We start from the raw sequence: 27,206 nt of genomic DNA, 5'->3' as shown, positions 1-27,206 counted from the left end.
GAAAAATGCATTAATTGTGTTAATATTCATATTGGAGCATCTTTTCTATCTAGAGTGGGAAAATACTACCATAGGCATTTATGCATTTCTGTTCTAGCATATGAACCAATTCTCCTTTTGAAAGTTACACTGAATATTCACTCAAATTCCTATCCTTTCCCCACTTCTTTTGGCTGGTTTTGTAAAAAATTAAGCATTTTACTAATATATAGCGGAACTAAAGGGTCTTAATAGTTTTGTACTGCCTGAAATTCCCACTGCCACTCTGTCAGTCTATCTCTTCCTGATGATTTACCTGCTCTTATGAGGGTTATAGTTGATGTTTCTACAATAAGGACTGTGTTGGGTGACTCAGGACGAGGTGGAGGGTACATGAGCTAGGCGGTAGATCCCTGCTTTTAAAGCAAAAATTAATCCTGCAAGAGGATAAATAAAGAATTTGGTCATTGTGGATGGGAAGGTGACAGACTTCAGTACGTTCTGCTCTCTTTTGCAGGCAGTTACTTGGTCCTTGCACTGACTTAAGCTGTGCCAGGGTAGGTTTAGGTTGGACATTAGGAAGAATTAGGACGAATTTCTTCCCAGAAAGGGTGACTAGATATTGCAACGGGCTGCCCAGGGAGGTGTTGGAGTCACCGAGCCTGGAAGTGTTTAAGTCAAGACTGTCGTTGCACTCAGTGCTCTGGTCTGTTTGACAGCGTGGTGTTCGGTCACAGGCTGGCCCCCATGATCTCAGAGGTGTTTTCCACCCTAATGGGTTCAGTGATTCTGTGAAAACAGCCGTGGAAAGTCCGTGGCCGCCGGTGCCACGGCACTCGAGTCAATTCCACTTAACCATTCTACTAAATTGGCCTGGGGCGATCCGCTGCGGGCCCCGGGGCTGCGGGAGCGCGCGGCGGGCGGCTCGGGGCGCTGTGGGGCTGCGGCAGCCGCGGCCGGGCCCGGGACGGCTCCGTGCCGGCCGCCTTCCCTTCCCTTCCCTTCCCTCCCGGCCGCCGCCATGGCGTTCTGCGGGGCTATCCACGCCTTTCTCTTCGAGTACGACACCCCGCGCATCGTGCTGATAAGGAGCCGCAAAGTGGGGCTCATCAACCGCGCGGTGCAGCTCGGCATCCTCGCCTATGTGATCGGGTGAGCGGGCGGCGGGGCCGCGGCTGTCCCGGGGCGGCCGCTCTGAGGGGAAGCGGCGGCTCCGCGCTGGGAGCCCGCGGGGCTGAGGGCGGGAGCCGCCCCTCGCTCAGGGGCCGGTTCTCTGAGGGCTTGAGGGGCTGAGGGCAGCGCCGAGCTCCCCGGACGGCGGCACGGACACCGCTGAACTGGGGTTGTGGAGGGATCACGGAATATTCTGACTTGGAAAAGGCTCCACAAGGATCAGATCCAGCTTTTAAGCGAATGGCCCAAGGGCCCCTCAGGAGTGGGACCGTCTCGGGAGGTGATTGTCGTTCCCCCAGCAGGGCTGGCATAAAAGCAAATTAGACCCTGCAAACCAGTGTGACAATAAAAAATATCACCCCCCCAATCAAACAGGAGATCGCCAATCTGGTGACCCTTTTGTAAGGAAATGCTGTGTAGCTGTCTGGAATGGCCCTTTCAGGTGACGTGGAAAAAGGAGAAATTCCAACCTGAACTTGTTTATGGTGTTTATCAATTGTTTCTTGCAATCCTTCTCTTTCAGGTGGGTTTTTCTGTGGGAAAAGGGCTACCAGGAAACAGACTCTGTGGTCAGTTCTGTAACCACGAAGGTGAAGGGAGTGACATTGACAAACACACCTGCCTTGGGACCCAGGATCTGGGATGTAGCTGACTATGTCATCCCACCTCAGGTATCAATCACTTTCATGTGCAAAGAAAAGGTTTTCTAACAAACAGCTACTGTTTTACTAAAGTCCACTGGGAGCTGGAGCAACTTTGGCTCCAGCATGACCATGATATGAGAGAATGAAGCAGCTTTGCTTTGTTACAGATCATGCTGAGCAGCTGCCCTAGGGAGGCTTATTCCAAGAAAAGTGTGTCTGTGTGTGTGCTTGTGTAGAGAATCATAGAATGGTTTGGGTTTGGAAGCAACCAAGATAATCTCATTCCACCCTTCTGCTGTGGGCAGGGCCACTATCTCAGGTTACTCCAAGCCCTGCCCAACCTGGCCTTGAACAATTCCAGGCATTCCACAGCTTCTCTGGGCAGCCTGTGCCAGGGCCTCTCCACTCTCAGAGTGAAGAATTCTATTATCTATTCTAAATCTCTCCTCTTTTAGTTTAAAACTGTTCCCTTTTTACCCTATCACTATCTGCCTTTGTAAAAAGTCCCTCTCCCTCCTTTTTATAAGCCCCCTTTGGGTACTTAAATGGGCTCTAAGTTTTCCTTGGAGCCTTTCCTTCTCTGAGGATGCACAGATCCCACTGTCCATGGTGCCCACAAAGACTTGCAACAGCACCGGTCGTGGCAGAGGAGGAAGAACTTTGCAGGCATCAGGAAGAAGCTGCAACAATGACCACCTGTCATCTTTTTACTGCTTTCCAAGGCAAACAACCCCGAGTTAGGTTGTTGGCAGAAGCCACAGGAACAGCCTGCAAATCACCTGATGCAGAACTGAACTGGAAACATCGCTGTAGTTACTGATTGACTCTATCTGTGGGAGTCTGTGCTGTGTGGGCCATATGTGGTGGCCTTCGGGCTGGACAGGCACAGCTAAGCTGCTGGTCATGGGTCCCTCTGTCTGCATGACATGTGGTGCAGAAAAAAAGACAGATTTAGTCAGATTTTGGCTGAGTGGTCATATTTGCGTATCAGTGGAGCGGAAGCAGATGACAGATCTGTTGAGTTGTACAGATATGAAACTAGTGAAAGTAAAGTAATGAAAATAGTGCTTCCTGAAGAAACAGGACTGGGCAAATTCCTAACTGATATATTGCAAAAAGAAAGTGTGGGAGTTGTGCTCTGACTTGCAGCTGGAGCTCTGTTTCTGCTCCTGCCTTACGACTCCCTCGAGGAGCTGTGTGAGCTGTGTTTTCACAATATGAATGAGGAACTTTGGGCCGAGTGGGAGGACAGAAAGAGCTGCCAGTCCCAGTCCTTCGTCTGGCTAAACACAACAACACCAGGCAATATATGCAGGAATCTGCTCCTTTAGCACTGCACCAGCAGTGTCCAGAGCAAGTCCCCTCTGCTGGGCCACCTGGGCTCTGTCAACAAAAATGTTTGGTGCAGTGCCTTGGATGCTCTTGGCAGACTGTCACTCTTAATTTTCCTTCTTGTTTTGCATGCTCAGGGTGAGAATGCTGTGTTTGTCATGACTAATCTGATACTCACACTGAACCAGAGCCAAGGCCACTGCCCAGAGGTAGGTGCAGAATCTGCTTTAATCCTGCCTTATGTGGGTGGGAGTGCAGGGGACAGAGTTCTCAGAGCTTTATGTAACTATTGTTCCTCTCCAGCTCCCAGATGATCAAACAAAATGCAAAGAGAAGAACGACTGTGTTCCAGGATATGTCAGCACCCACAGCAGCGGTAAGAAACCTGCTGCAAAGGCTCCTTTCAGTCTGGGTTGTGGTGCCTCTGTGCTGTGCACTCCCTGCTGTGAAGGAAGCAGCATTTCACTTCAGTCTCCTTCTCTTCCTCTCACATGTAAGAGAACTGACGGAGAAGCTCAGATTTTTCTTCTGGTGGACTTAGACCAGATGAACTTAGACTGTTTTGGGTGGATGCTGGGTAGACGTGGGTTTTGGTGAGTTAGCAAACAGTGTGAAGGTTTTTCATGGCCTTTAGTCCCTGACGCAGTATTTCACATGGATGAGGATTTGACTCAGGAAAAGCACCTGATGCTTCTTTCTCTGAAATTACACATGCAGTGGAAGATAATGTGGGTTTGGTAGTGGCACTTCACCTCTGGGAAAATTGGTTTCACCAAATGGAGTGAGGGGATGTCACAGGTCAAATACTGCCTGGTTTTGCTCAGTAGTACCTCTATGCACATGTCTTTCCAGGCATCCAGACTGGGGAGTGTGTTCCATACAACAGCAGCATTAAGACCTGTGAAGTCTTTGCATGGTGCCCTGTGGAGGATGACTATCATATACCCAAGTGAGTGCTCTCTTCACAGTGCCCCTCCTGAGAGCAGGCTTGTGGTACACAGCTGATGCTTCTCCCACTGAGATGCTGTTGGGAATAGCTGTAAAGGTGAGCACCAAGGACTCTGCAGAGTTCTGTTTGTGTTTCCCTGTTGTTTTGTAGGCCAGCGTTCCTGCGAGAAGCTGAGAACTTCACCCTTCTGGTGAAGAACAACATCTGGTACCGCAAGTTCAACTTCAGCAAGTAAATAGTGAGAGGGTCGTGACACTATCTGGTCTTGTGGGCAGTAAAGGGGATGCAACAGCTCTTCTCTTTCTGTTCTCCTGTAGGCGAAACATCCTCCCCACTATCAACTCCACCTACCTCAAGAACTGCATCTATGACGCCCAGACAGATCCCTTCTGCCCTATCTTCCGCTTAAGGAAAATAGTTGAAGCTGCAGGGCAGGACTTCCAGGAAATGGCTGTGGAGGTATTTGGCAGACCCTTCTCTTGGGCTTCAGCTGTTTTTAGAAGAGGAGTGGTAGGGGGTTGTCCCTTCTGCCTCGTGCTATGAGCCACAGAACACAGATCAGCTGCAGGATGGAGAGTGCTCTGGCCAGAGGGACTGGAGTCAACTCTGCTTAACAAATAATTGGCCTTGCTTTGTTTGGATGGGGTTATGTGCAAGGTTCTGTAGCAACAGAAAAGACTGTTGGACTGAGCCAGGGATTAGAACCAGTAAATCAGGTTCTGGTCAGCAGAGAGCCTAGTGCTGGGCTGGCTGTGCACTTGGACTATCCATCACCTCCTCTCCTCCACTTGGCAGGGTGGAGTCATGGCCCTGCAGATCAACTGGGACTGCAACCTGGACAGAGCCGCTTCCCACTGTGTGCCAAAATATTCCTTCCGGCGCCTCGACAGCAAGGACTCTGCCCACACCGTCTCACCTGGCTACAACTTCAGGTAATGTGGCTGTGGAGGGCACCTGGTGTCCTTGCAGCTCCATGTGCCACTGACAGTTGGGGTAATTTGGGGCTTTCAATGGTGCTTGGAGAGCAACAGAAGAAAGCCTGGAGAGCTTTTTTGATGCTGTAAGACAGAGGAAGTGGGATCCTCACTGTGTGCAAACCACAGCGGAGGGGGGAGGGCAGTGAAGCTCCACTGATTGCGTCAGAGTGCCTGAGTCATGTTTCCACCTGTTTTTGGTGGCTGTTTGATCGATGGGGTGGCAGTGGGACAACTGACTGTCTGGGTTGGGAGACTGAAGCATGTTCTTCAATCTCCTTGGGGGAAAAACTAACCTGTGAAAGTGGCTCTGTCAGTCGAAGACTGTATCTGCACCAGGAGTATCCTGGCATACACCACCACATACAACTTTCTGGCCAGTACAGCTAAGTCCAGCATTTCAGCAAAACACCAGCACAGAGCTGGCAGCTGGTTGCATCCTGACTTAAATGTAAGGATAGGGATTGGCCACCTTGCCAAGGTGCTTGCAGGATTCCTGCTTGTGAAGAAACACGGCTCAGGGCTGTTATTTATAGAATCACAAAATCTTGCTTAGCACAGAGAATCTTGGGGTGGAGCTTGGATGAATTTGGTGAGGAGCTGTGCAGAGCACAAATGTGTGTTTGGGAAGTGCCCGGCCGGCAGGTATCACAGTGTCAGGACCGTCTGGAGGATATCACAGCTGGATCTGAAATGCTCTTGCTAATTTCAGACTCTGGTACGGCCCCTTACCAATCCTTCCATTTCTCTTCCATCCTCTTTTCTGCTTCCTCCTGGCTTAGTCAACCACGTGGCGGAGTAAGTCTGATCTCTTACTTGTTCTCACCCCTTTCCCCTGCCGTTTGCATGGTGTCACCCAGTGCGGGACACGGAGCAGGAGCAGCCTTTGTGTGCCAGGCCGAGCTGCACGGTGCTCCCGGCCCTGCCCTCTCGCGGCTGCCTGGTCCCCTGCAGCCGCCTGCCCGCCTCTCTCGTGTAGCTTGATTTCTTCCTGTTAGTCCTGCTCCCCTGCTAAAGCTTTCTCCCCTTCCTATGCCTTGCAAGTTTCTTCATTTTATAGTGCGCACTGTTGTCCTGAATTCATCTGCTTTGGGCTTTTCTCCTATATGAGCTTGCCAGCATGAAATCTCCGTCACTCGGGGCTTGTGTCTGGAAGTACCAATGTTCAGCCCATCCTCTTGGGATAGGGAACACACCTGGATGTTGCATGATCACATAAGCAACCTCAAAATTTCCAGCTAAGCTCTGACCTATCTTTTCTGCAGGTTTGCAAAATACTACAAGAATAGTGATGGCACTGAATCACGGACACTTGTCAAAGCTTATGGTATCCGCTTTGATATCATGGTGTTTGGAAAGGTAGGGTGACAGTTCCTGGAGGTGTTGTAGTGAGAGCTTTCAGAGGTGCTGAAAAGCATGCTCAGGCTTGTGACTGTCTTCTAGGCAGGAAAATTTGATGTAATTCCTACCATGATTAACATCGGCTCTGGCTTAGCGCTGTTTGGTGTGGTAAGTGACGCTGTCTACACTTGGAGTCAGTTCTGGATTAGTGCCTCACTCCTGAGGATCATTGTCTTAAACTCTTTCAATCTCCACTAGGCAACAGTGCTGTGTGACATTGTTGTCCTGAATTGCATGAAGAAGAGATACTACTATCGGGAGAAGAAATACAAATGTGTGGAGGATGATGAACTGGTAAGCATCAACGAAGGCAGGTTAAAGGCAGAATTGCTTCCTCCTCTGACTCTGCAGCGATTCTGAAACAGGATGTAGAAAGTCCACATCAAACGGGGATTTTGAACCACAGTTCTCAGGAAACTTTGTCTTCATCAGAGAAGCTAATTTTTACCTCAAAGCTGTTGCAGGGAAGAGCACTAGAAACAAATATTGTCATGTTTCCTGGGCAACCACTCTTGGAAAGGAAAATATATGTTCAAGAACTTGTCATGCTCCTGCTGCACCCCCTTTTTGGGTTGCAGTCATTGGCATTTGCCTTCTAAGAGCTGTAGGGAACAGCCCTGTTCCCATCAAATCCTTCTTTCTTGGCCTTTAGGGTTCCTGCAGTTGTGAAAAAACCCATTCAATGGGTTGGTATTTTCTGAGACCAGGGTGCTGACAGCCACAGTTACAGCTCCCTCCAGGGTCCAAATAATCTGTTCGGTCAGTAGGATGTAGTTAATTACTGGTGTAGGTGCTGAGGACAGAGCTCAGCCCTACAGCCCTGTGCTTGGTGGGAAGTGTGGCTGCAGAGGGCAGATTTCTCAATCAAAACACCTTGTGCCACTGGAAAAGTCTGAGTAACAGGAAGTAGCTTGCCTGTGCAAAGGATTTTATGTGATTGGAAGGGGGAGAAAGAAGAGTTTCTGGCAGAGAACTGTAATCTCTGATCCTTGCAGGTAGCTGGTGAGACATATGGAACAAACTCCTGAGCTCCTGGTGCTGCAGGACCAACTGCTGCTCTAAACCACTGCTGGGAACATTTCTTGACCCTGCCATGAGACCACTCCCTCTTTGCTGGAAGGAAGTGGGGAACCAAACTGAGAAAGGGACCACAGTCACTACTCTTCACTACCTGGGAGCCAGTCCCAGGGAGAACTGGGTCTGCTCCTTGTCTGCTGTCTTTCCAGATTATTTGCACTTAGCACAGAGGGGAAATTGTGCTTTATGCCAGACATCTGCACTGGCTGAGCCTGGGGCAGGGACAGTTCATCATTTTGCCAGTCCTCTTGTCCCTGAGCTCATTGATAGCAGAGGGCACAGGACAATAGGCACAGATTCTTCCTTAGAGTGAACAGGGCCACTGCCAGGAGGTGCCTGACCTTTGGACAGCAGCTCCTTGCTGTTGTCATTTTTCTTTCCCTGAAGGATTGTGAAGACTAGCTGAGCCTGTACCTACTATTTAATTGAGTCTCCAAGCCCCAGTGGCCACAGACCAAGATAAAGCAGAGTCTGGCTCCATTCTTCTATGATAAATGGCTTACTGGTTACAGAACTTTTTTTCTGTTTTGTCTAATTTTTATGCTATTACTTTAAAATTTACTTTAATAAAATACTACCTTCCTTCAGCCCCCTTGAAGTTCTGCAAGCTGGGTTTTGACTGTTCATTTCTCCCCACATACCAAGTGTTTGTGGAGGGCTATTAAAGCCAGGGCTCTGTGGGCTTTGCCTCTTGATTCTCTCAGCAGAATTGCTGCTGCCTTGGCTCTCCTGACACCTTGTCCATGTCTGTTGTCTTAAACCCTCTCCAAGGAAAGACTTGTAAGTCACAGGCCAAGATCTCAGGGTCTTTATCTGAGTGCTGGTACCAGCTGCTTGGAAGAACAGATCTGTTATTCCCTGGCACACCTCCCGTGCTTTTTACCACCACACCAACCCCGTGTCTGGGCTGCTGCATTTAATGGGTTTACACAATTTGATTGAAGTGGATTTGTTGGCTTTTGTATTCATGGCCTTGAGCACCTCTAGTGATCACATTGACTCATGAAGTCCAGGGCTTCCCTTTCTCTGAACCTTTTCTGGTGTTACTGAGCCCTGTGATCTATTCCATACCTCCAGCATCCTGGCTGCCTTTCTCCAGCAGCCCAGTGGGTAAACCACAGCATTATCATTTTGTTTTATTCTTTTTGTGCCTGCTGCTGTTGAGCACTAAGTTGTGTCCCAGCTCAGAGTGTCTTTACAAGAGTCAGCTCTCCAGTCTGTGCATGTGGACGCTCGGTTTGGTTACACAGTGGCTCAATCTGCTGTGGTCTCATCCTAGCCCAAGATCCCCAGTAATGGCAGAGCACCAGACTTCACTAACATAGGAGAGCGCTTTCAGATTCCTCTTCCAACAACCAAACTCTCACAGCCTGATAAAGACCACACAAACAGAATAATGGTTCCACTTGATCAACTAACTCTGGGTTTGGTTGCATGTCATTTATTTCAACTTGTACAGTGAAGCTTGAACACCTGTGTGGAAAAACACTTAGTAGTTGGTTTATTCTTTCTTCTTAGGTAATATAATTTAAAAGTGGTAAATACACAGTATTTAAACTTGATACACCTGATAAAGTTAAATGCATAATAAAGGGGTAGGAGTGAAACACAAGCCTTGGTCATTAAACAAACAGTATAAAAATCAGGAATAGTTCAGGACCTTAGAAAAGAAGCAGATCAATTGCCTGATAGGTAAGAGGGGACCACCATGGAAAACTACTCAGATAAGAGGCCTGGTTTCCCCTTAGCACTTTCCTATGTGCTTTCAGAGCCAAAAAGGCTTAGTACCCAGCAATAAGCCCACAGTCAGCACCGGGCTTGCTTGGAAGGAAGGGAGTTGGGGAAATCAAGCTATTGCCCAGTTCCAAGGCACAAGCAAAATGTTCACTTCACTATAAGAAAGCCAGCATTACTACTAAGGAACAGCAGCTGGGGAACTGAGCAGGTTTATATACACAGTACAGCTTCTCTAACAGGTCATGCATTTAGAGAGATCTCCCTCACACGGCCACGCTTTATGCTTTCAACAGAGCTGACCAACCAGAAAAATTCACGTTGCGTTTCTTTCCGAAATGTGCATTTGGCTGCAGCCCCACCAGAGCCTGCACTGAGGGACACTCAGTTTGGAGAGCACCTTGGGGAAGTGCTGAGTTTAGCATCCTTTAGAGCCAAGCCCGTGCAGGCAGTCAGACACTGATCAGTGGGAGTATCTGAAGCCCAGAGACTGGCTGGGCATGGGGGAGCTGGTACAGCTGTTGAGAAGCTGCGTTACACCTGGCAGACCTGTTTGGTCAATGTAAACTGTCTCACCTGACAAATCATACCCAGGGATGGGCAGCACAGAGATCTCTACAACACACCTCTAGCAAACACACCACACACATTGCTATGCACTACCTACAAAGAATCGGATCCCCTAGCTTTTTACTTTTTTTTTTTTGGCAGATCAAGTCCATTTGCAGGGTTACAGAACCAGGCTGCCCACTCACACACATTTCCACAATGACAAGTCCTGTGTAGGGGGAGCAGGCAGCTATAGTAGTGCTGCCCCCAAGTTACCTGTTTGGTTTTCCCATAGCTGAAGCTGCAGGGCTTTGGCATAGCCACGGACTAAAACGGGAGGAAAACAGTGCGTGTCTTATGGCTCCAAACTCCATAGTATTGCTCCTAAACCACCAACTGTCCTCACTGGCTTTGGAGAAAGGCCAGCAGCACAATGCTTCCAGAATAAATTGCAATTTAGGGGGAACATCGCTTCAAGTGGTCAAAAGGTGTAAGGGACAGTTTGGGTAGGCATCTGCACCCTTGCTAATGCTGTCCTGGCTTTAACAAAAACCAGTCTTAACCAGGAATTACCAGGCCAGGTCTGACTGCAGTGGGGCCAAGGACCTTGGCACACTGCTGCTTGTGCTGCCCAGGATAAAATAAAGGAAGACAAGGGAACAGTCACTTTCTAAAGGCAGGGCATCCATGGCCAGGGTTAACAGGCAGAGATCTTAACCATTAATCAAGACACTTGGCAGTCTCCTACTGCCTTCTTTCTGAGGGCAAATAATTAGACCTTATCAGTCCCTCACAAGCTTGGGAGACTCAAATCCTCCTTCTCTGTCAGGTACATCGAATGCCTGATTCAAGGTCACACAATCACATCAGACTGAGAAAGGAAAAAAATCAGACCTTTTCCCCCCTCATCCCACGCTCCAGCCACAAAACAACTGTACTTACCGTGACCCCTTTCCTCAGGCAAACCCTGGCTCCTCATTCTCCAGCTTTGTCTGAGCACAGAGAACTTGGGAAAGTGAGTCTGGACGCCAGAGTCTCTCCCACCACATGACAGATTATTATTTTGTACAAGCACCACAAATAATCAGAGTAATCTGACTGAAGGTGAAAGAGCTCTTGGTAAGAAACAATCCATTAACTAGATATACACTTAATTTACTAACAAGCCTCTGATCCACAGGCATTCACAAATTACTGGTAACAAACTTGCAAAAAATACATAGCATTGGCCCCAGAATCCAGATTAAGAGTTTGGAAAACAAACTTTTCTTTGAAAATCACTAGCTAATCATTAAGATCTTAAATTCTAAGCAAGCCCTAAGTCTATACTTAAAAAATAGCATAAGTTGTATTATTTTTAATTGTAGTAAACCATGTAATGTACATGGAAGTGAAGGATTTTACCCTGAATTTTATATTTTATAGTATATCTACCTAGATCAAGTAAAAGATTTAGAAACAAACTGTTAGTGCTTCTTCTGTTATTTAAAACATTCTAAACACCACCTTTCACTCATATGTCTGCAGCAAAAATAGTTCAAACTGAACTTAAGCCCTTAAAAACCTTTTCCTTTCATACACTGAATACCTAACTTACCAAGTCCTGGTCACACCAAGGCCTCTGGAAAGGGCATTAATTACCTGAGGAGGTAATTAACCTCACTTTCTGAACATCCTGAAGGTGCTGTTTCATACAACTTGGCTCACAAATGTAGGCATTCTTTAAAAAGCTGAAAAGGTGGGTTTTTGCTTTGTTCCCATGCAGTTAAAAAGGTGTCAATTAAAAACAAACCAGAACGACAAGAAATAGATGCAACAACATTCCTGGTAGGTCGTGAACTCTCAAAGTGCACACGTGTGGTTGGTTTTACTGCTGTGTATCCCACTTGGCAAAAGCTTCACCCTTCTGCACGTGCCCACGGCCACGCCACGGGCATCGTGCCCCTGGGACGCTGGCGTCAGTCCCTGCAAGTTATTTGGCATTAAAACCAAGCTAAAAGCAGTTCCAAACAGCATTTTCCTTTGGCTGCTGTGGGTTTTGTTTTGCAAAGCCCCGTTGCTGCTCACCACCACCAGCGCTCACCTCTCCGCCATCCGCCAGCGCCTCTCCCACCAGAAGTCAGCAGTCCAAGTGATCGGAGATGTTCCACGTTTATGGCAAATAATCGGATGTCTGATAACACGTGATAACATGCTGCTATGTGAGCTCTACATCCAGCATTGTACTGAGATAGCGCCATGTCATGCTGTGTTTTGCTCTGGGCTCTGGTCACCTCGTCCCCAGTGCACACTTGGTGACGTGCCCTGGATTGAGCTGCTCAACAGAACCGCAAAAGTCCACGTTCAAGAAAGAAGTTCCTCCTCTCCCACGTTGGGCAAGTCGTTGCATTTCAGGTTATCTTCACTGCCTTGTTTCCTGTTTCCAAAGGAAATAAAACAGCTGCTGAGCGACTCAGAAAAAGACAAAGCAGGCCATGAGACACCAGTTTCTGCCCCTTCCCTGCCAGGGAATCTTTGGGATGCTGAGCATGTGTCATCTCTCCCCATGTTAACAGGCTGGAAGTGCCATAAGAAGATGTTTTTCATCCCATCAGAACAGCAGGATATTCCATGTTACAAAAATCCCATAAAGCAGTTACAGATCAGACAGACCGGGTGTGAATGTTGCAGTCATGGCTCCTCTGAAACTTTCAAAGCCCAACTATTTAATTTCTCCTCAAGAGCATCAGAAAAAGCTGCAAATGTCTTTTGGGACTGAAGTGAGGTGATGGCACTTACGGCAGCAGGTTCCCAGAGGAAGACAATGACCGCTCCTCCCTCTTGCTCCCCTCAAACGGGTTCCCAAAGGATCGCTTCCGGATCATCGTTTTAACCAAGATCTGCAAAACCACAATGCAGTTCATCAGAGGTGCTTTTCCTTCATTCAAGAGCAACAGGAACATCCAACCCGCATGCCCAAGTAATTAAAAAACTAGTGAAAACAAGCCAAAGTTCTCTATTAATAGAAATCAGAAGGAAGCATCTTTGCAAGTGTCCAGCTGCTTAATACAGAGGCTGTATCCTCATCTGAAACCCTTGCAGGTGAGAGCCACAGTAAGTGTAAGAGGCTGGAAAGGAGAGCAAAAACAAGTCTGGGAGGTTTCTTTCCTCCCCAGAAGTAGGTTTTACTGATTACTGCATCCAGTACCTGCAAATTCCTAGTCCTCCATGATTACCTGGCAAAATAATTCACTGGAAAGGGAGAGGGGAAGGAACTCGCACAATTTTACCTTAATGTTTCTCTGAAACCAAACTGAAACGCTGGCCATTTGTCCAGCTTTGTCTGCAAAACACAAAGTTACCAATCGGAGACTGGTGGGAACAGGGATGTGTCAGGATTCTTCCCTGGCATCCCCCAGCTTCCTTTGCTGGTGGGTGCAGACAACAAGGTGAGCAGCACTGGATCCTGCCTCGGCAGGTGCATCTCTGAGAGCCCCTGGCTTCATCTGATGTTGCTTCTCATCCCTCTGTGCCTCGTGTGTCTGCTCACCAGGGCGCACAGTGAGCAGTTCTGTGTCTCAAGGCGAGGGTGTTTGAACAGTCAAAGCCTCGTGAGTGAGTCTCATACTGGAGCGTCAACGCCTGCACTTGGCTGCACAAAGATCAGGCACCAGAGGGTAATTTTGAAGATCAAATGCAAATGTGAAAATACCACATCTGCCTGAAGGCAGTGTGTTATTTAAGAGTCAAAGAGGTGCAGTAAAATCTGATTTGCCTTGAGCTGTGCTGAACACACCTGGATTTCAACAGGGCTGGGAGCACTGAGCCCACTGATCAAGTCCCCTGTGAACAGGACAGAGTGGGTAAACCCCTCATCAATGGTGATCTCTTTAGAGCAAAATCTGCTTTTTCAGCCTGGGCAGCACAAGGGGCATTTGCATATTCACATGTCTGTGGTCAGTGAGATCTCTGCAGGGTACCCAAAATGGAGAGAGCTCCGGAAATGAGGCCAGAAGTGGGCACAGCTATGAGATGGAAAAGGGGCTTCAAAGGTAAACCTGTTCTACAAAAAAATCACAGCCTGGGTGCCTACAGGCAGAGAACACCACACTAGGGAACTGTGAATGGTCACTCACTGTTTCTCCTAACACACGGGCTGGCGGCACCCAAAGAAATGATTAGGTTCAAAACCACAAAGGATTTGACTTTCCACACAGGACAGGGTTACAGTGTGGTTCTCACCACCACAGTGGGTTGCAGAGAATAAAAATACAAGCTTGAAAAGAGATGAGATGAAGTCACCAAGAATAGCTCCAGGCGGGGGCTGATGCATGTCGTGGCCCAGATAAAATCTCCATCCGGGGAAGCTCCCACAGCCCCTACAGCTGGACAGGCAGAACAGGGCAGGAGCTCCCTGTGCCTGGCCAAAACACCTGCTCCTGGCCATGGGCAGGTTCTGGACCAGACATTTTTTTGCCCTGAGCAAAAACATACTTAGGCAGCCAGCTCAAGTGTGAAGACCAGCAACCCACTGACAGTTACCTTTGGAACTGCTCTAAAATACTCCTCTGCACTGTGGGGTACAGCAATTTCCAGTGAGCTGCTGAGACCCTGAGACACTCAAGTGTCTTGCAGCACATGTTTCCAGAGAGGGAAGGTCTCTAATCCTGCCCAATGCTTTTGCCCTTCAGCAGAACACCAGCTGCTCAAGGCCAACCCCAGCAGGCAGCGTGGACCCCACTGTGCATCCATAGACCATCAACTCCTTTGTACTCACCACGGTGGCCAGGCTGGGGATGTGCTTGACTGAATTCTCCACTTCCTCCTCCGTCACCTCCACGAGGGTGCAGTTCTCATCCTCTGTGGGCAGCAGCTCCGCTCCGTTCTTGGTGACCCAAGGGTGCAACTTCAATGAATAACACAGCCTGTCAGGAACGATTTCCTCTCTTTCGTAACTCAAACTACACAAGCCTGGCAAACGCATCTCCTTGTCCAAGCTATGGCCCCTACATGCTCCTGACACGCCAGGGAGCAGGGCAGGGATGTGCCATGTCACTGGTGAGCCAGCTCGCCCCAGCACTGCCAGGAACTGCATGGCCCCCAGCAGAACATGCTGTGGTGTGGCTCATCCAGAGCCAGCACTGGCCCCAGCTACACAACCAGGCCATAACCTTGGTGACCTACGGCACTGGGCATCTCTGGGCTTTAGGGAAGGAGACCTGTCTTTACTCTCATCTTACGGATGAGACAGCACCAGGAGGCAGGAGAGATTTATTCCAGTCCACACGTATGAGCAGCAGTGATGGGGAGACCCACCGAGCCCTCGTCCTGGAGCTGGTTTATGACTGAAGGCAGAACCCCTGTTTGTCCTTGCCCACACACCTGGTGACTCAGTCGGCTGCAGGAGGAGCACAAAACGGTTCCGCAATTCCCCCGCAATCCTTTCCCCCTACCTTGGTCTCCATTCTCTCAGCTTCTCGCCCCTTCCAGGCTCCCGCAGGGGCGAAGGACCAGAAATCTCCTGCGAAAGGCTGTTGCACAGTACTTTCCTGGTAGCAGAGGAAATACTGTACTCAGGGGATTTCCTTTTGCCTGCGACTTCTATAGGCACCAAAGGTCCCAAAGCTGAGCAGGTCCCGGAGCAGGGGAAGGAGCTGGGACTTACCTGCCCAGGGGCCCTGGGCACAGGGGGAGGACCTAGCCTGGCGCGATCAAACTGACTCCCAAAAAAAGTCGAGCAAGGAGAACCCAACAGAAGTGAAGCCACAGCCAGCACCAGGAAACCGGGTCAGTACCTTGATTTCTGGGACTGAAATCCTAGATTCAGGATTTTTATCCAACATCCGTGTAATCAAATCCTTCAAGAAGTCCGTAACTTCTGGCCTGTGGAAGGAAGAAGGGAGAGATGAGATGGAGAAAGGGATGGATGCTGCCTCTGCTCTTCACCTCAGTGCCAGCTACTATGGGCCTTCTGGGCAGAGGGGCTGGACTCCAGCCCCAACAGGGAAGCAGCTCTGGGTGCTTGTACACCCCCTCCTCTCCAAACCCCCAGAAAAAGCAAAATATTCCCTTTTGAGGCAATGGTGAAGGGTGATCCCACATGTACAGGGCAGGGAGACACCAACTCAAAGCCTGAGTTTTGCAAAACCACAGAAGAGCAGGGCCAGCCCTACCCAGGGAGTGACTGAGAAACAACTCAAATGAGCTGTAAAATAAGGATTGATGGGTTGTTTTTGTTTTTGAGTACTTACTGGTCTGGGAACTCCAACGTTTGGGTCTTGATTTTATTGTGTAAACTCAAGATCCTTTCATCCATAAAAGGGCACTACCACGAAGAAAAAGAGCAATGAGGAAAGCAACAAACTCTGCTAAAGAGGCAGCAGTGGGGCAGCCAGAGGAGCATCAGGATCTCATAGGGTATGAAGGAAAGCAAAGATCTAGTTACAGGGAAATTCCAGAAGATTTCCAATTATATCAATGTTTATTTTTAAATGCAATGAAAAAAAAAAACATTTAACCAAAAATTACCAATTACTACAAGAGCTCCTTTCCTAAAAAAATCTGCCCAGGCACAGAATTTTTTCCACTGGGTAAGAAAAGAAACACAACCCTTTTGGCGGCACCCATCCCAGGGACAGGGATTTCCATCCACACATCCTCATTTCCACTCAGTTCCAGCAGGGACACAAGGTGACACAAGTCCCGCTGTTTACCTGGAACATGAGAGGCACAAACCAACCCCCAAACACCAATAGCTCAGAAAAATCCATCTCATTACCTGCCCAAACACGAAGCAGTACAGTGTGATCCCCATGGCCCAGACATCCAAAGCCTGCAGAGTGTAGAAAGCATAGTTAAATCTACAACAAGGTTTCTGTGTGTGCAAAGTTAGTCCAAGACCATTCAAATCGCTGTTAAATACCTTTCCAGAGAAGATTTTCCTGGTCTCTGAGAGGGTCTCTGGGGCCATGAAGGCAGGAGTGCCCACTGTGTTGGTTAAGAGGGCATCAGCTCCCTTGAACTCATTGCTCACTCCGAAGTCGGCGATCTTGACGTGCCCGTCTTCCCCCACGAGGAGGTTGGAAGGTTTAATATCCCGATGGATTATCTTCTGATAGTGCACTGCAGCCAGAGGGACAACGAGTGGTTCAGCAGCAGCACTGGTTTGTAGCAAAGAAGCCATGAGGGCTCCCTGTGGCTCTTTCTGCTAACACCACGACCAGCCCCAGCTTTAAAAGCCCCTGTGCAGCCTGAGCCACCAGAAACGGCACTGCACACCAGCAGAAAAGCCAACCCCAGGTGTTCAGAAAAAAAAAAAAAAAAAACAAAAATAAGAAATCCCATCATTTTTGCAGAGACACTTACAGTATTCAATACCCTTGATCAGATCCTGGAAGTAGAACCGAGCCTGGTCCTCACTGAGAGGTTTCAAGGTTGGGATTTCCATCACAGGACTGCAAAGAAAACAGAGAACAGAGTTCTTTCCCCACCTGGATGTACTGAAACGGGGCCTGAAGGCTTTGTCACAGCCTCAGACACAGGCACCTACAGGGTGCACTCAGCTGTAAAGGCTGGGGAGATACTTTTCAAACCTCAAGCCCCACCATGAACCTCCCCATCACCTCTGCATCCCATTCCCACCTTGCATGGCCAAGCTCTGCCACCCACAAACCCATCTCATGTTCAAGTCTTAGTAGGATTAAATCAGGAATTCAGCACTCACCCCTGCTTCACCAGTTCAAACACTGCAACACAAAAGAGAAGGTGATTAGAGATCACTTACAGGGTATGGCTCCTGCAAGCACAGCCTCAGCACAAAAGCAATTATTTTAATGACAAAAATTCTAAAAATAATACGTTCTTTTTAGAAAGGAGATGCCGTCTTATGCAAGGCACGTGGCATTTGGGTTGCTCCCATTTTCAGTTAAGGAGATGATGCCAACTATCTTCTCAGTGCTTCAGCTTCAGCATTGTGAAGTTCCCTCCATGGCACACAAAACCCTTCAGTTTGCCACCAAAAAGGATGAGCCCACACCCTGGGCAAACCCCGGTGCTTGGCCATGAAGGCATCACATGCTCCTCCACTAGTACAGGCTGAACATAAATGATGGGAAAAAAACACCTTCTCCAAGAGTTTTGTTATTTACATCCAGCAAACAACTGCTGTCTGCCGGGCAGGTTGGGATGTGGCTCCTTTGTACCTTGGAAAATCAACTCATGCTTTTTTCCCAAAGAAGTGAAACTACTTCCTATCAGCCTGGCTTCAAAGCTGAGAACACCAAACACTGGTGCCTCTCATGGCAAGGCATGCCCTGGTGTCGAATTAAGGTCAATACAGTGCTGTAAAGCACTCTTGTCTCTGTTCACAACCCAGACTGCATCTCATTTGCTCCTCCAGCGCATCCAGGCTATACCCACAGTGAAAGAGAGACCCAGCCCTGCACACAGAGCTGCTCCAAAACACAGCGGGAACCTTTTGCCCCATCCCTCTGACACCCCAGAGCAGTGGACATTTACCCATGTACAGGTGATCCTCACTGGGGTCATCCAGGACCTGCCAAAAGAAGGAAAAAGGCAATTAAACAGTGCCAAGAAAACCTTGCAAATTAAGCATTGCGATATTTTCTTTAGCAGCCATCTCAGTTCTACACCATCTGCACCATCAGCACGGTCTGCTCATCTCTGAGCTTCTACCCACAGGAGTAGGGAAAAAAGAGGACAGAGATGTAGCTGTACTTCAAGGAAGCAAATATTTAAAACACACAGGAAGCATCATCTGACTCATGAGCCAAATAAACTCCAGCCTGCACATCCTTAATTCTTGATTTTTGGACTGTTTCATACAGGCAGTGGGTGGAGGGCAAGGCAGCTGCACTGTTGAACTCACAGAAAACACCAGCTCTTCCCCAAAACCTGTCTCAGCACTTGTTTCTTCCACAGAAGAAACATTTTTCTGCATTTCCCTTTCTGAGCAGGGAAGAAAAAAAAAAAATCTTTTGGGAGGTGAGAATAAAAAACCTTCTAAATCAAGGAAAACACAATTCTCCCAAAGGCAGGACCTGCCCTTGCCCCCTTCTGGGGTGACTCCCCTTCACCCAGCCCACCCCTGCAGCATTCAGGCTCTGTCACGTTCGAGGATGAGTTTTGGAAAGAGGCCAGCGCTTACCTCCACCAGCTTCACCACGTTGGGGTGGTCCAGCTTCTTCAGGATGGCAATCTCCTGGTAGACCTGTTCGATGGGCCCTCTGGGCTGCAGGCAGCCCTCAGAAGCAGCTTTGGCCCCGCGGGGCGGTGGGCGGCCTGTGGGAAAGGCGAAGATGTGTCCAGTTGGGAACAATCTCCCAGGATCCCCAAAATATCCCCCAGCCAAAAGGCTTTCTGCCACTTACGGGGGAAGCCCGCCTGTCTCATCAGCTTCTTTTTTGAGAGAACCTTCATTGCCTGCAAGAGGGGAACAAATGTGGAATTTAGGGCAAGCCAAGGATAAAATGTGGCCGGTGGGATGGGGCAGGGAGTCAGCAGAGGGGATCCATCCCCCTCCCACGTGCCCTGCTGCAGGCGCCAGGGCTGTGTGCTACTCACATAGTAGGTGTTATCATCCTCGTTGTAGGCCAGCTTCACCACCCCATAGGAGCCCTGGAGAGGGGCACAGCCATGGGGCACAAGTTAGGGACAATCCAGAAAACCCACATCACCAAACAGGGCTCTGGGCTCCTCCGCAAACCCACCCCACAGGGATCACAGAGCTGGTGGGCGATGCCACCACGAGCAGGGGGGTGTGTGGTCTGACATCAAACTGACAGCAAAGAAAAGCTTCAAATGCCCCACTGAGTGGGAGGGAGGGGGAAGGGGGAAAATTAGTAATAATTTTAAAAATATACAATTCAATTGGCACCACTCAGAACAGAGAGCAAGCAACAAAGAGCTGCTGTGGCGAGTGGCTGGACTTGCTCCCGTTCTGGAGCATTCCCGTGACTGGAAAGTGGAAGCAAGGCTGACACCGTCCCAACCCAAAACCCCTCATCCCACCCCAAACCCAATATTCACCTTCCCGATCTCATCCTTCAGCTTGTACTGGTTGAGCTGCACACAGTCCTGCGGGGAGAGAGCAGGGAAGTTTGGCATGAGCCACAAAACTGCTCGCGTTTACTCTTCTCCTTTTAAATCTCCAGCAAAACTTTCTCTGCAAACTCACACCTTGTCCTGCTCTGCCCAAGCAGGCATGTGGGGCTGGGCAGCTTTGATTCATAAGCCACAAAAGCCACCCACCAAGCCACACGTTGGTGTGTTTATAGATGGCTAATTGCAAACATTAACGGCTGGGCAGGCGATCCTGTCCTGTCCACTCACGTGGAACGAGAGCGACGGACTGGGGGAGCCCTGAGGGGTTTAATGCTGGCGACCTGGCGCCAAGTAATTTTATTTCTTCTGGGCAAAGCAGCCGCTTGCTGCCTGTTTTCCGTCAGGCTGGGGGCAGGCAGGTCTGTTTTCTCATTAGATCTCAGTGAACTTCTCTTTCTTTATTTTTAAGACGTAAAGAAAGAAATTTGCGCTGCACCCCTGGCTTCCATCGAACACAGCCGTGAGAGCCGGTGGCACCAGCAAAAGGCACGAAAACAGGTGAGCTGGGGTCTCACCTCCCTGAGGGCTGTCCCCATGGCCCAGGATGTCCCAGTGCCCCCTACCACACGCCTGCAGACATGCTATGGGGGGTTTATCCCAAAAAAACAAGCGAGAAGAAATGCCAAGGTGAGTAAATCCAAGCAGATGGGGGCAGAAGAACCACAGGAGCACCTGTAACATTCATCCCCCTCACCTGTAACGTTCATCCCCCTCACCTGCAATCCCGTGATGGATACACGGTTGGACTCCACCGTGGGCCGCCGCGGCAGCCGCGGGGAGGAGTGCGGGGACGTCACCGGGGAGTAAGGGAGGGAGGGGTAGATGAAGCGTTCGTTGGCGCCGTTGCCGTTCCCGGGCGAGCGGGCGGGCTGCGGCCGCTCCTGCAGGGACAGCTTGCGGCCGGAGAGGTGCAGCTTCCGGCCGTCCCCGAAGCCCTCACTGCCGGGCACGTCCATCTCCTCCTCGCTCACGCTGCCCGTGGCGTCGGTGACCACGATGAGCGAGGCCATGCTGGTGTGGCCGGGGCTCAGCGCCAGGGGGTCCCGCAGCGCCGCGGGGGCTCGGCGGCCTCCGGCGCAGCAGAGGGGCTGTGGGGCGGGAGAGCTGCTGGGGACACGTGGCGACGTGGAGGGAACGATGGCCTCATCCTGGCCATGCTGTGGCGGGGAGATGTGCCTGCAAACACAGGGTGCGTCAGCCAGGCTCTGTGGAAAGCGAGATTTCCTGCTGGTCATCGTGGTACAGGTTGATTGATTTATTCCATAAGGAATGGTGAAGCCAAGGGCAGTGGTGCAGGATGGCACCAGGATGCACAATCACCCTGCCATGGGACGGACCCCAGGCCAGAGCCAGCCTCAACCCCAGGGCTGCCATCACTACTCCTTCCACCCTTTTCATCTAAACACCTCCAGGGAATAACAACTCAATCATCTCCACTGTGGAAATACTCCAAAGGGGGTGTTCTAAAGGCTGGATAAAGAATTGCACTATACCCGCATAAATACCACTGAGTTCCCTACTTTACTGCTCCACGTGGGCTCATCTCTGCCAAGGCCCCCCAGACAAAGCAGTTCAGGGGCACAGGGACACACTTACCAAGTGTGGGGTGCAGGACCAGCCCCCTGGCTCACTGCTTCCTCCCACAGCCCATCACTGCCAGTGATTTCTGTTCCTTGCCCTGTGGCCTTCTTTGCAAAACTCAGGTCCCCAAACCTTGAGATAAATGAGAAAACCGTTAGCAACAAAAAAACTAAAAAAAAAAAACCAAAATCAAATAATTAAGTGATACTTTAAAAAGAGGAGAAAATTATGTTAATTCACACATGCCAGGCTCCCTACAGCACCTGGGGCTGTTCAGTGGTTGGTTGGCTGTAAACCATCGCTCTTCCCTGCCCCAGCACTGGTGCTGTTTTTAATTTCTAGGTTAACAAGTTGCCACAGAAGGAAGCAAAAGAAAAAAAAATATCCTGAAACAACCAGCCCAGAAGCCTGAACAGGGTTTGAGGCGTTTTTCTGCCTGGTTCCCACACCTCAACGAGGCGGCCGGTTAAAATTAGCTCCACTCATCTCCATTGAAGTTTCCATGCTGCACCCGCAGCACAACCACTCTGAATCAGCCCAGCAGAAATTATGGGTCAAGTACAGAAATCAAATCGTCTCCCCCGTCCTCAAGGCTTCACAATGGCCTAATTGCTGTTTTCAACACTGATCTATAAACCAGAGCTTTTGTGCCCAAGTGGGATCAGCCTGGAGCTGGAGCCAAGGCAGCACCACTCGCTGCTCCGAGGCACAGAGAAGCACAGGGATGGGGAGGCTATAAATAAGCCAACGAACAGCAACAAGGACAAACTATTCCAGAAACGCCGAGTTTCGTGGGGCTGAATCCGCTCCTGGATGGGGCTTTGCTGGATGAGAGAGCCAGGAGCCACCAGCCAAGTCAAATTCCCCCCGCAGTGCTGCTGGCAGCCCACGGCAGCGTGTTTTAATGCACTCCCAAATGGATTAAAACAAACAAGCAGCTCCCCCCATTCATCCAGAATTCACAGGGATGCATCCCGAGGCCATTAGCCTGGCCTGCTTTGGGCACCCCTCCAGTGGGCACGTATAAATAGCTGCCCCAAAGCCGGAGCTGATCCGGAATGCTGTGCCCTCTACCCTCACCGTGCTCTGCGGCCGCACCAAAAAAGGCAGCTCATCGGGGCAGCCTTGGGATGAAACCACCCCAGGAACATTGCTGGTAGCAACACCAGTCCCCAGCAGTGCCACAGCACGGCTGGGAATTCCATCCTGCCTCCAGAGCATCGCCTGCATCCCCATTTCCAAGGGTTTCTGATAAACTTTGCCGGGCTTGGGCAGAGTTGAGTTTTGAAGTCTCAGTCACACTTGAGAGCTGAGCATGTCCTGGCCGGCGGGAGTTAATTGGCTTGACCAGGATAAACATATCAAGTCTGATTAATTCAAGCAGGCTTCCCCAGGCTCTGTAAACTAAAAGTCATCCAAGCCCCATCGTAACATCAGCTGAAGTGGGAAATCAGAGGGGTTTTCCCTCTCTATGTGTGCAAAGGGTCAGAGGATGTGGGTTTTAAGAAACTGCCCTCTGAGATGACACCTCCCCTGAGAGAAACCCAGAAGTGGGATCACCATGTTGAACACAGCCCTGTTATCCTTAATAAGCACATGAGGAGGAGGAAGAGGTGGAGAACAGCTGTATTCCCAGCCAGAGAGAAAAGTAAAATAGCTAAAACGAGGGCAGTAATCCCAAAGAGAGAAAATACAGCCCGGGGGCTTTGGCTTCACCAACCCATCCGGGCCCTTGCCTGGGGAAAAGCAGCACATTCTGGTATGAACTCCAGCAGATCCTTATGTAAAAGGGAGCAGCACATGCCCACAAAATCCTCAGGAAATATAACAGCCTGGTGTATAGGAATGATTTATCGGCACAGCTTTTGGCTGCAATCCATATATAACCCATAGCGGCTGCAGCAGGATTATCGAAGCAATCAGTCTCGCATCTAATTCAGCAAGGAGAGGGATATTAAAATGAAAAGAGGTCTGTGAAACCCTGGCAGCAGCTCTCCCTCTCGCTCAGCGTCCACGTGGCTCGAGCGGAAGCGAATGGGAGTGAAACCAGCCCCCGCGAGGGTGAGGGATTTTCAGAGCCCCCTCGGGCCGCCCCAGCTCTGCTGAGAGTCTGTGGGCCTCGCCTGGACCCTGCTGGATGTGGCCACCTCTGGAGGGGAACATGTTAACCGATGCTGGGCAAGTGCAGAGGGTGACACCTTGCAGCCAGCGCTGGCTGCAAGGATTTAAATCAGAGCATATGGATGTATCTGCCTGCCCTTCCCTCCCCGGAGCTGTTTCTCTACCCAGATGCAGGGGCCACACACTCGCCTTTCCCACACCTGTGTCACTGTGGCAAGGCCAGGCACAGGGTCAGGATCAGACCCTCCCAAGGGAGCAAGGCTTGGTGGCAGCTCGGCAGTCTTGACCCCCATCCTTCCATGGGGGTCAGTTCACAAACCGCAACTTCAGCTTTTTTTAACAAAACTGAACTCACAACACCAAAACCAGGACTGATCTGACTCGCAGAGATCCTCCCCTGCTACTACTGAAGGTTGGTTAAAAGCCAAGCGGGGCCAGCCTGGGGAAGTTATTGGTCTCCCTGGGCACAGTCCAGTGGCTATTTTGCCTTCCCCGGTCACGGTCAGCAGTGGAAGTGCCCGTGCCAAGAGTGGTGTCATCTGCAGCAATGGGGGCATCGATCACAGTTTCCCTTCCTACGGGTGAGCACAGACCTTGCCAGAAATATATTAGTCACTGTAGTATACAGAGACCATATGCATCCCCCACCTGACTTCTAATGGGGGAAAAAAAAATCTCTCAGCAGCTTCTCTAGAAGTCAGAAGACACCCAAATTTATGAGATACTGGAAACAGGCGCCCGTGCCCCATCTAGGACAGGTCTCTGTGCCCAAGCTTTTCATCATCCCCAGAGTGAATGGAAGAGCCTCCTGCACTGCCTGGCGCAGCCAAAACAGGCTGGAAAGAATTGGGGAAAAGAATGCAAAGCTGGTAGCATTGTAGTGTCACAACACCCAGCAGCAGGTTTCAACAGGAGTCACAAAATCATCTTTACCAATGTTTTTTTTTATATAATTTTGATGATACCGCCTAATACTGCTGAAGCAATATGTAATGAGCATCTCAAAAGAGCAAAAGTTCCAGTGATGGTGTTGAGCACAGGCCAGGATAAGCTCAGGGCACCTCCATCACCTTGTCCAGCACTGCCAAGCAGCTCTCAGCTTTCCTGGGAACAGCAGCTCCAGCCCATGATGCCCACAAGGGAGGAAACGAGAGCAGCTCTCCACTTAGTGAACACCACTTAAAAGACATTAGGGCAGAGTTGAAAGCAAAGGCTCCTCCAGATTACCTCCCCCGAACAGCGCTGGTCCATCAGACCCCCCTCACAGCACACTCAGGTATGGCCTCTTGGGCTTTGTTGGCTGTTTTTCCCAAGAGAAGGTGCTCATGGAGAGCCAGGAGAAGGACGGGGCTCCTTCTCCCAGGGGAGGGGCTGTCTCTGTGGGTGCGGGCCATGAAGGCAGCTCTGGTGCCCACAGCCATCACACATCCTCTCCCCAGCGTGGTCCCCCTGGCCCTGAGGACAACCTCTCCGGTCCCCAGGGGTGGTTTCTGCCCCTGCAGCATTGCAGTCAGCCCACAGCTCCATCACACCACCTTCCCGTGGTCACCTCACTTCTGCACTCGGTCTTGACTATTACCTTCATGCTCCTGATGCTCTGTGCCGTGCACGTGGCTGCAGGGCTGCATCCCACCTCCTAACCACGCTCTGTCACTCGCAGGAACCCAACCTGTGGCTTCTAATGACACCCGGCCCCTGTACACAGCCGTCCACCAGCTCCATCCCCCTCTCACTTGCCCCTTGACTTTAAACCGCCCCCCTTTCCCCAACCCCATGGCCTGTCTTTCCCTGGCACCCCTGATCCTGGCCCTCAACCCCCGGACAGGAGCCCCGTGGGGTCCGCGGGACACGCGGTGTGGCCACCCGATGCCATCGCCGCGCCCGGGGTGCCGCCGCCCGCCGGTACCGCGGCACGTGTCGGGGCCGGCGGCAGCGGGATGTCCGCGGGGCCCGGGCGGCCACGGCGCGGGATGGGGAAATGACAGCACCGAGCCCACAGCGCGGGGGTGTCCGCACAGGCCGCCCGCGAGAGAGCCCCGTCCGGAGGCGATGCCGCTCGCCGCCCGCACGGCAGCCCCAGCCCCGGCTCCATCCCCGCTCCATCCCCGGCTCGGCCGCCCCCGCCCGCCCGGTCCCTTCGGGCGCGGCTTTGTCTCCGCCACCGCGGGCGCATCCCCCGCCCGGGCCCGCCCGGCCTCCCCGCCCGTTCCCGCAGCACCGACCTGGCGGGGAGCGACCCCGGGACCCCGCAGCCCCCGCAGCCCCCGCCGCGCTGGGCCGGAGCGCGGCTGCCCGGCGCCGCCTTCGCTTTCGGTTCCGCTCCGGCGGCGGCAGCGAGGGAAGGAGGGAGGGAAGGAGGGGGGGAGCGATGGAAGGAGGGAGGGAGGGAGAGAGGGAGGCCCCGCTCCGCCCCGGGGAAGGGCAGGTTTCCCCCCCGGGCAGCCGCATCCTGCCCGCCCGCCCTCTGTAAACCGCTCTTGGGGTGTGTTTTGTTCTTTTGTTTATTTATAATTTTTTTCCCCAGTGTTTTATTCCCCCCCCGGGCCGCGCGGCTCCTCGGCACCTCCCGCGGGATGCAGCGCGGAGCCCCGGCCGGTCCCGCTGCCGCCGACCCCGCTGCGGGCTCCCCGCGCCCGCCTCGGAGGGACACGAACCCCGGCGTCCCCCGCCGCCGCTGCCACCCCCTGCCCCCGTGCAAACCCTGGGTTTCCAGCGTCAGGTCGGCTGGGGGCAAACAGGGTTACCTGCGCCAGTTCCCCCGCACTGAGCGGTTGCCCAAATCATCACCTGAAGGGGAGGTTTGGAAAACAGTTGTTTGGAAATGTCGCAAAGGCCGCCACCAAACAGTTCCCACACAAGTTGCAGCTCTGTAGCGCTGTGACAGAGCTCCGGGGCACGACCTCTAACACCCCGGCTGATATCAGCCTCGGTAAACATATCCCTTGCTTTGTCCAGTATTTGGGGTTTGTTTTTATTTCCATCCAGCACCAAGCTCGCCCCCGGTTTTCTTTCCATGAAGCAACAGTTTCAGCCTTGAGCAGATGCAAATGCCACAGCTGGCCAAACCCTCTTCCTCGTTTTACCTCAAGGCTCGTTTGTGGGCACCACTTTGATACTGTAGAGCTCCCCAGAGCAGATCCAGGTGTCCATGCCTGCTTTGTCGATAAATACTGTATTTCTGATCAGAATCTTGAATGCCACTCTAAAAATGATGCTTATGCACTTACCTTAACGCAGTAGGTGCTCCAAACATTTTAAGCATTAAAACTCCTCGATGTTGGTTAAAACACAGCAGAGAGGGAATGAGCCATCACCAGTTCCACAAAGCTGGCTTCCCCTTTGCTGTTGGAAACATCGTTTTAAAATCAAGGCCCTGATGATCTGCCAAAAGCCCCGATGCAGCACTAATTAATGGAATGTGTAAACTAACACCGGACTATCCTTGTCTCAACCACACCTTAGTGCTTCTGTCTTCCTCCATACCTGGCCAGGCTCCAGCAGAACCAGGTTTAGGTCTGGTCTTGCTTTCTTGTTGCTGACAATGCCACAGTTAAATTTACTGCTTCCAAGCAGGGTATCTCCTGGGGTTTA

General features: G+C 50.9%; 2 protein-coding genes across 3 annotated transcripts; one reads left to right on the top strand and one right to left on the bottom strand.

Annotated features, from left to right (window-relative positions):
• The first annotated feature begins 949 nt into the window (after positions 1 to 949).
• Positions 950 to 8,127, top strand: P2RX4 (purinergic receptor P2X 4). Of its 2 annotated transcripts, XM_066199848.1 has the most exons (12): positions 950 to 1,131; positions 1,676 to 1,823; positions 3,266 to 3,337; positions 3,432 to 3,504; positions 3,981 to 4,077; positions 4,228 to 4,308; positions 4,395 to 4,536; positions 4,873 to 5,009; positions 6,317 to 6,410; positions 6,495 to 6,560; positions 6,651 to 6,746; positions 7,448 to 8,127. In XM_066199848.1, the coding sequence occupies exons 1-12, from the start codon at positions 1,001 to 1,003 to the stop codon at positions 7,478 to 7,480; spliced, it is 1,170 nt and encodes a 389-aa protein (XP_066055945.1). In that variant the 5' UTR covers positions 950 to 1,000; the 3' UTR covers positions 7,481 to 8,127. The 2 variants fall into 2 exon arrangements, with proteins under 2 accessions (XP_066055945.1, XP_066055944.1); XM_066199847.1 differs by lacking the exon at positions 7,448 to 8,127 and having other exon boundaries at positions 6,651 to 6,827.
• Positions 8,128 to 8,948: 821 nt separating this feature from the next.
• Positions 8,949 to 25,948, bottom strand: CAMKK2 (calcium/calmodulin dependent protein kinase kinase 2). The gene is made up of 18 exons (XM_066199351.1): positions 25,838 to 25,948; positions 21,510 to 21,626; positions 20,630 to 21,089; positions 19,839 to 19,886; positions 19,374 to 19,427; positions 19,181 to 19,232; positions 18,958 to 19,091; positions 18,309 to 18,345; positions 17,515 to 17,536; positions 17,157 to 17,245; positions 16,714 to 16,913; positions 16,570 to 16,623; positions 16,043 to 16,116; positions 15,587 to 15,674; positions 15,245 to 15,340; positions 14,569 to 14,697; positions 12,591 to 12,691; positions 8,949 to 12,228 (listed from the first exon to the last, which is right to left on the bottom strand). The coding sequence occupies exons 3-18, from the start codon at positions 20,921 to 20,923 to the stop codon at positions 12,156 to 12,158; spliced, it is 1,545 nt and encodes a 514-aa protein (XP_066055448.1). The 5' UTR covers positions 20,924 to 21,089; positions 21,510 to 21,626; positions 25,838 to 25,948; the 3' UTR covers positions 8,949 to 12,155.
• Between the last annotated feature and the right edge of the window lie 1,258 nt (positions 25,949 to 27,206).

Source organism: Chamaea fasciata, unplaced genomic scaffold, assembly GCF_029207755.1.
Source record: "Chamaea fasciata isolate MVZ Bird 193981 ecotype frontalis unplaced genomic scaffold, bChaFas1.0.hap1 SCAF_18, whole genome shotgun sequence".
Classification (NCBI taxonomy): domain Eukaryota; kingdom Metazoa; phylum Chordata; class Aves; order Passeriformes; family Sylviidae; genus Chamaea; species Chamaea fasciata.
This window is presented reverse-complemented; position numbering and strand designations above follow the sequence as displayed.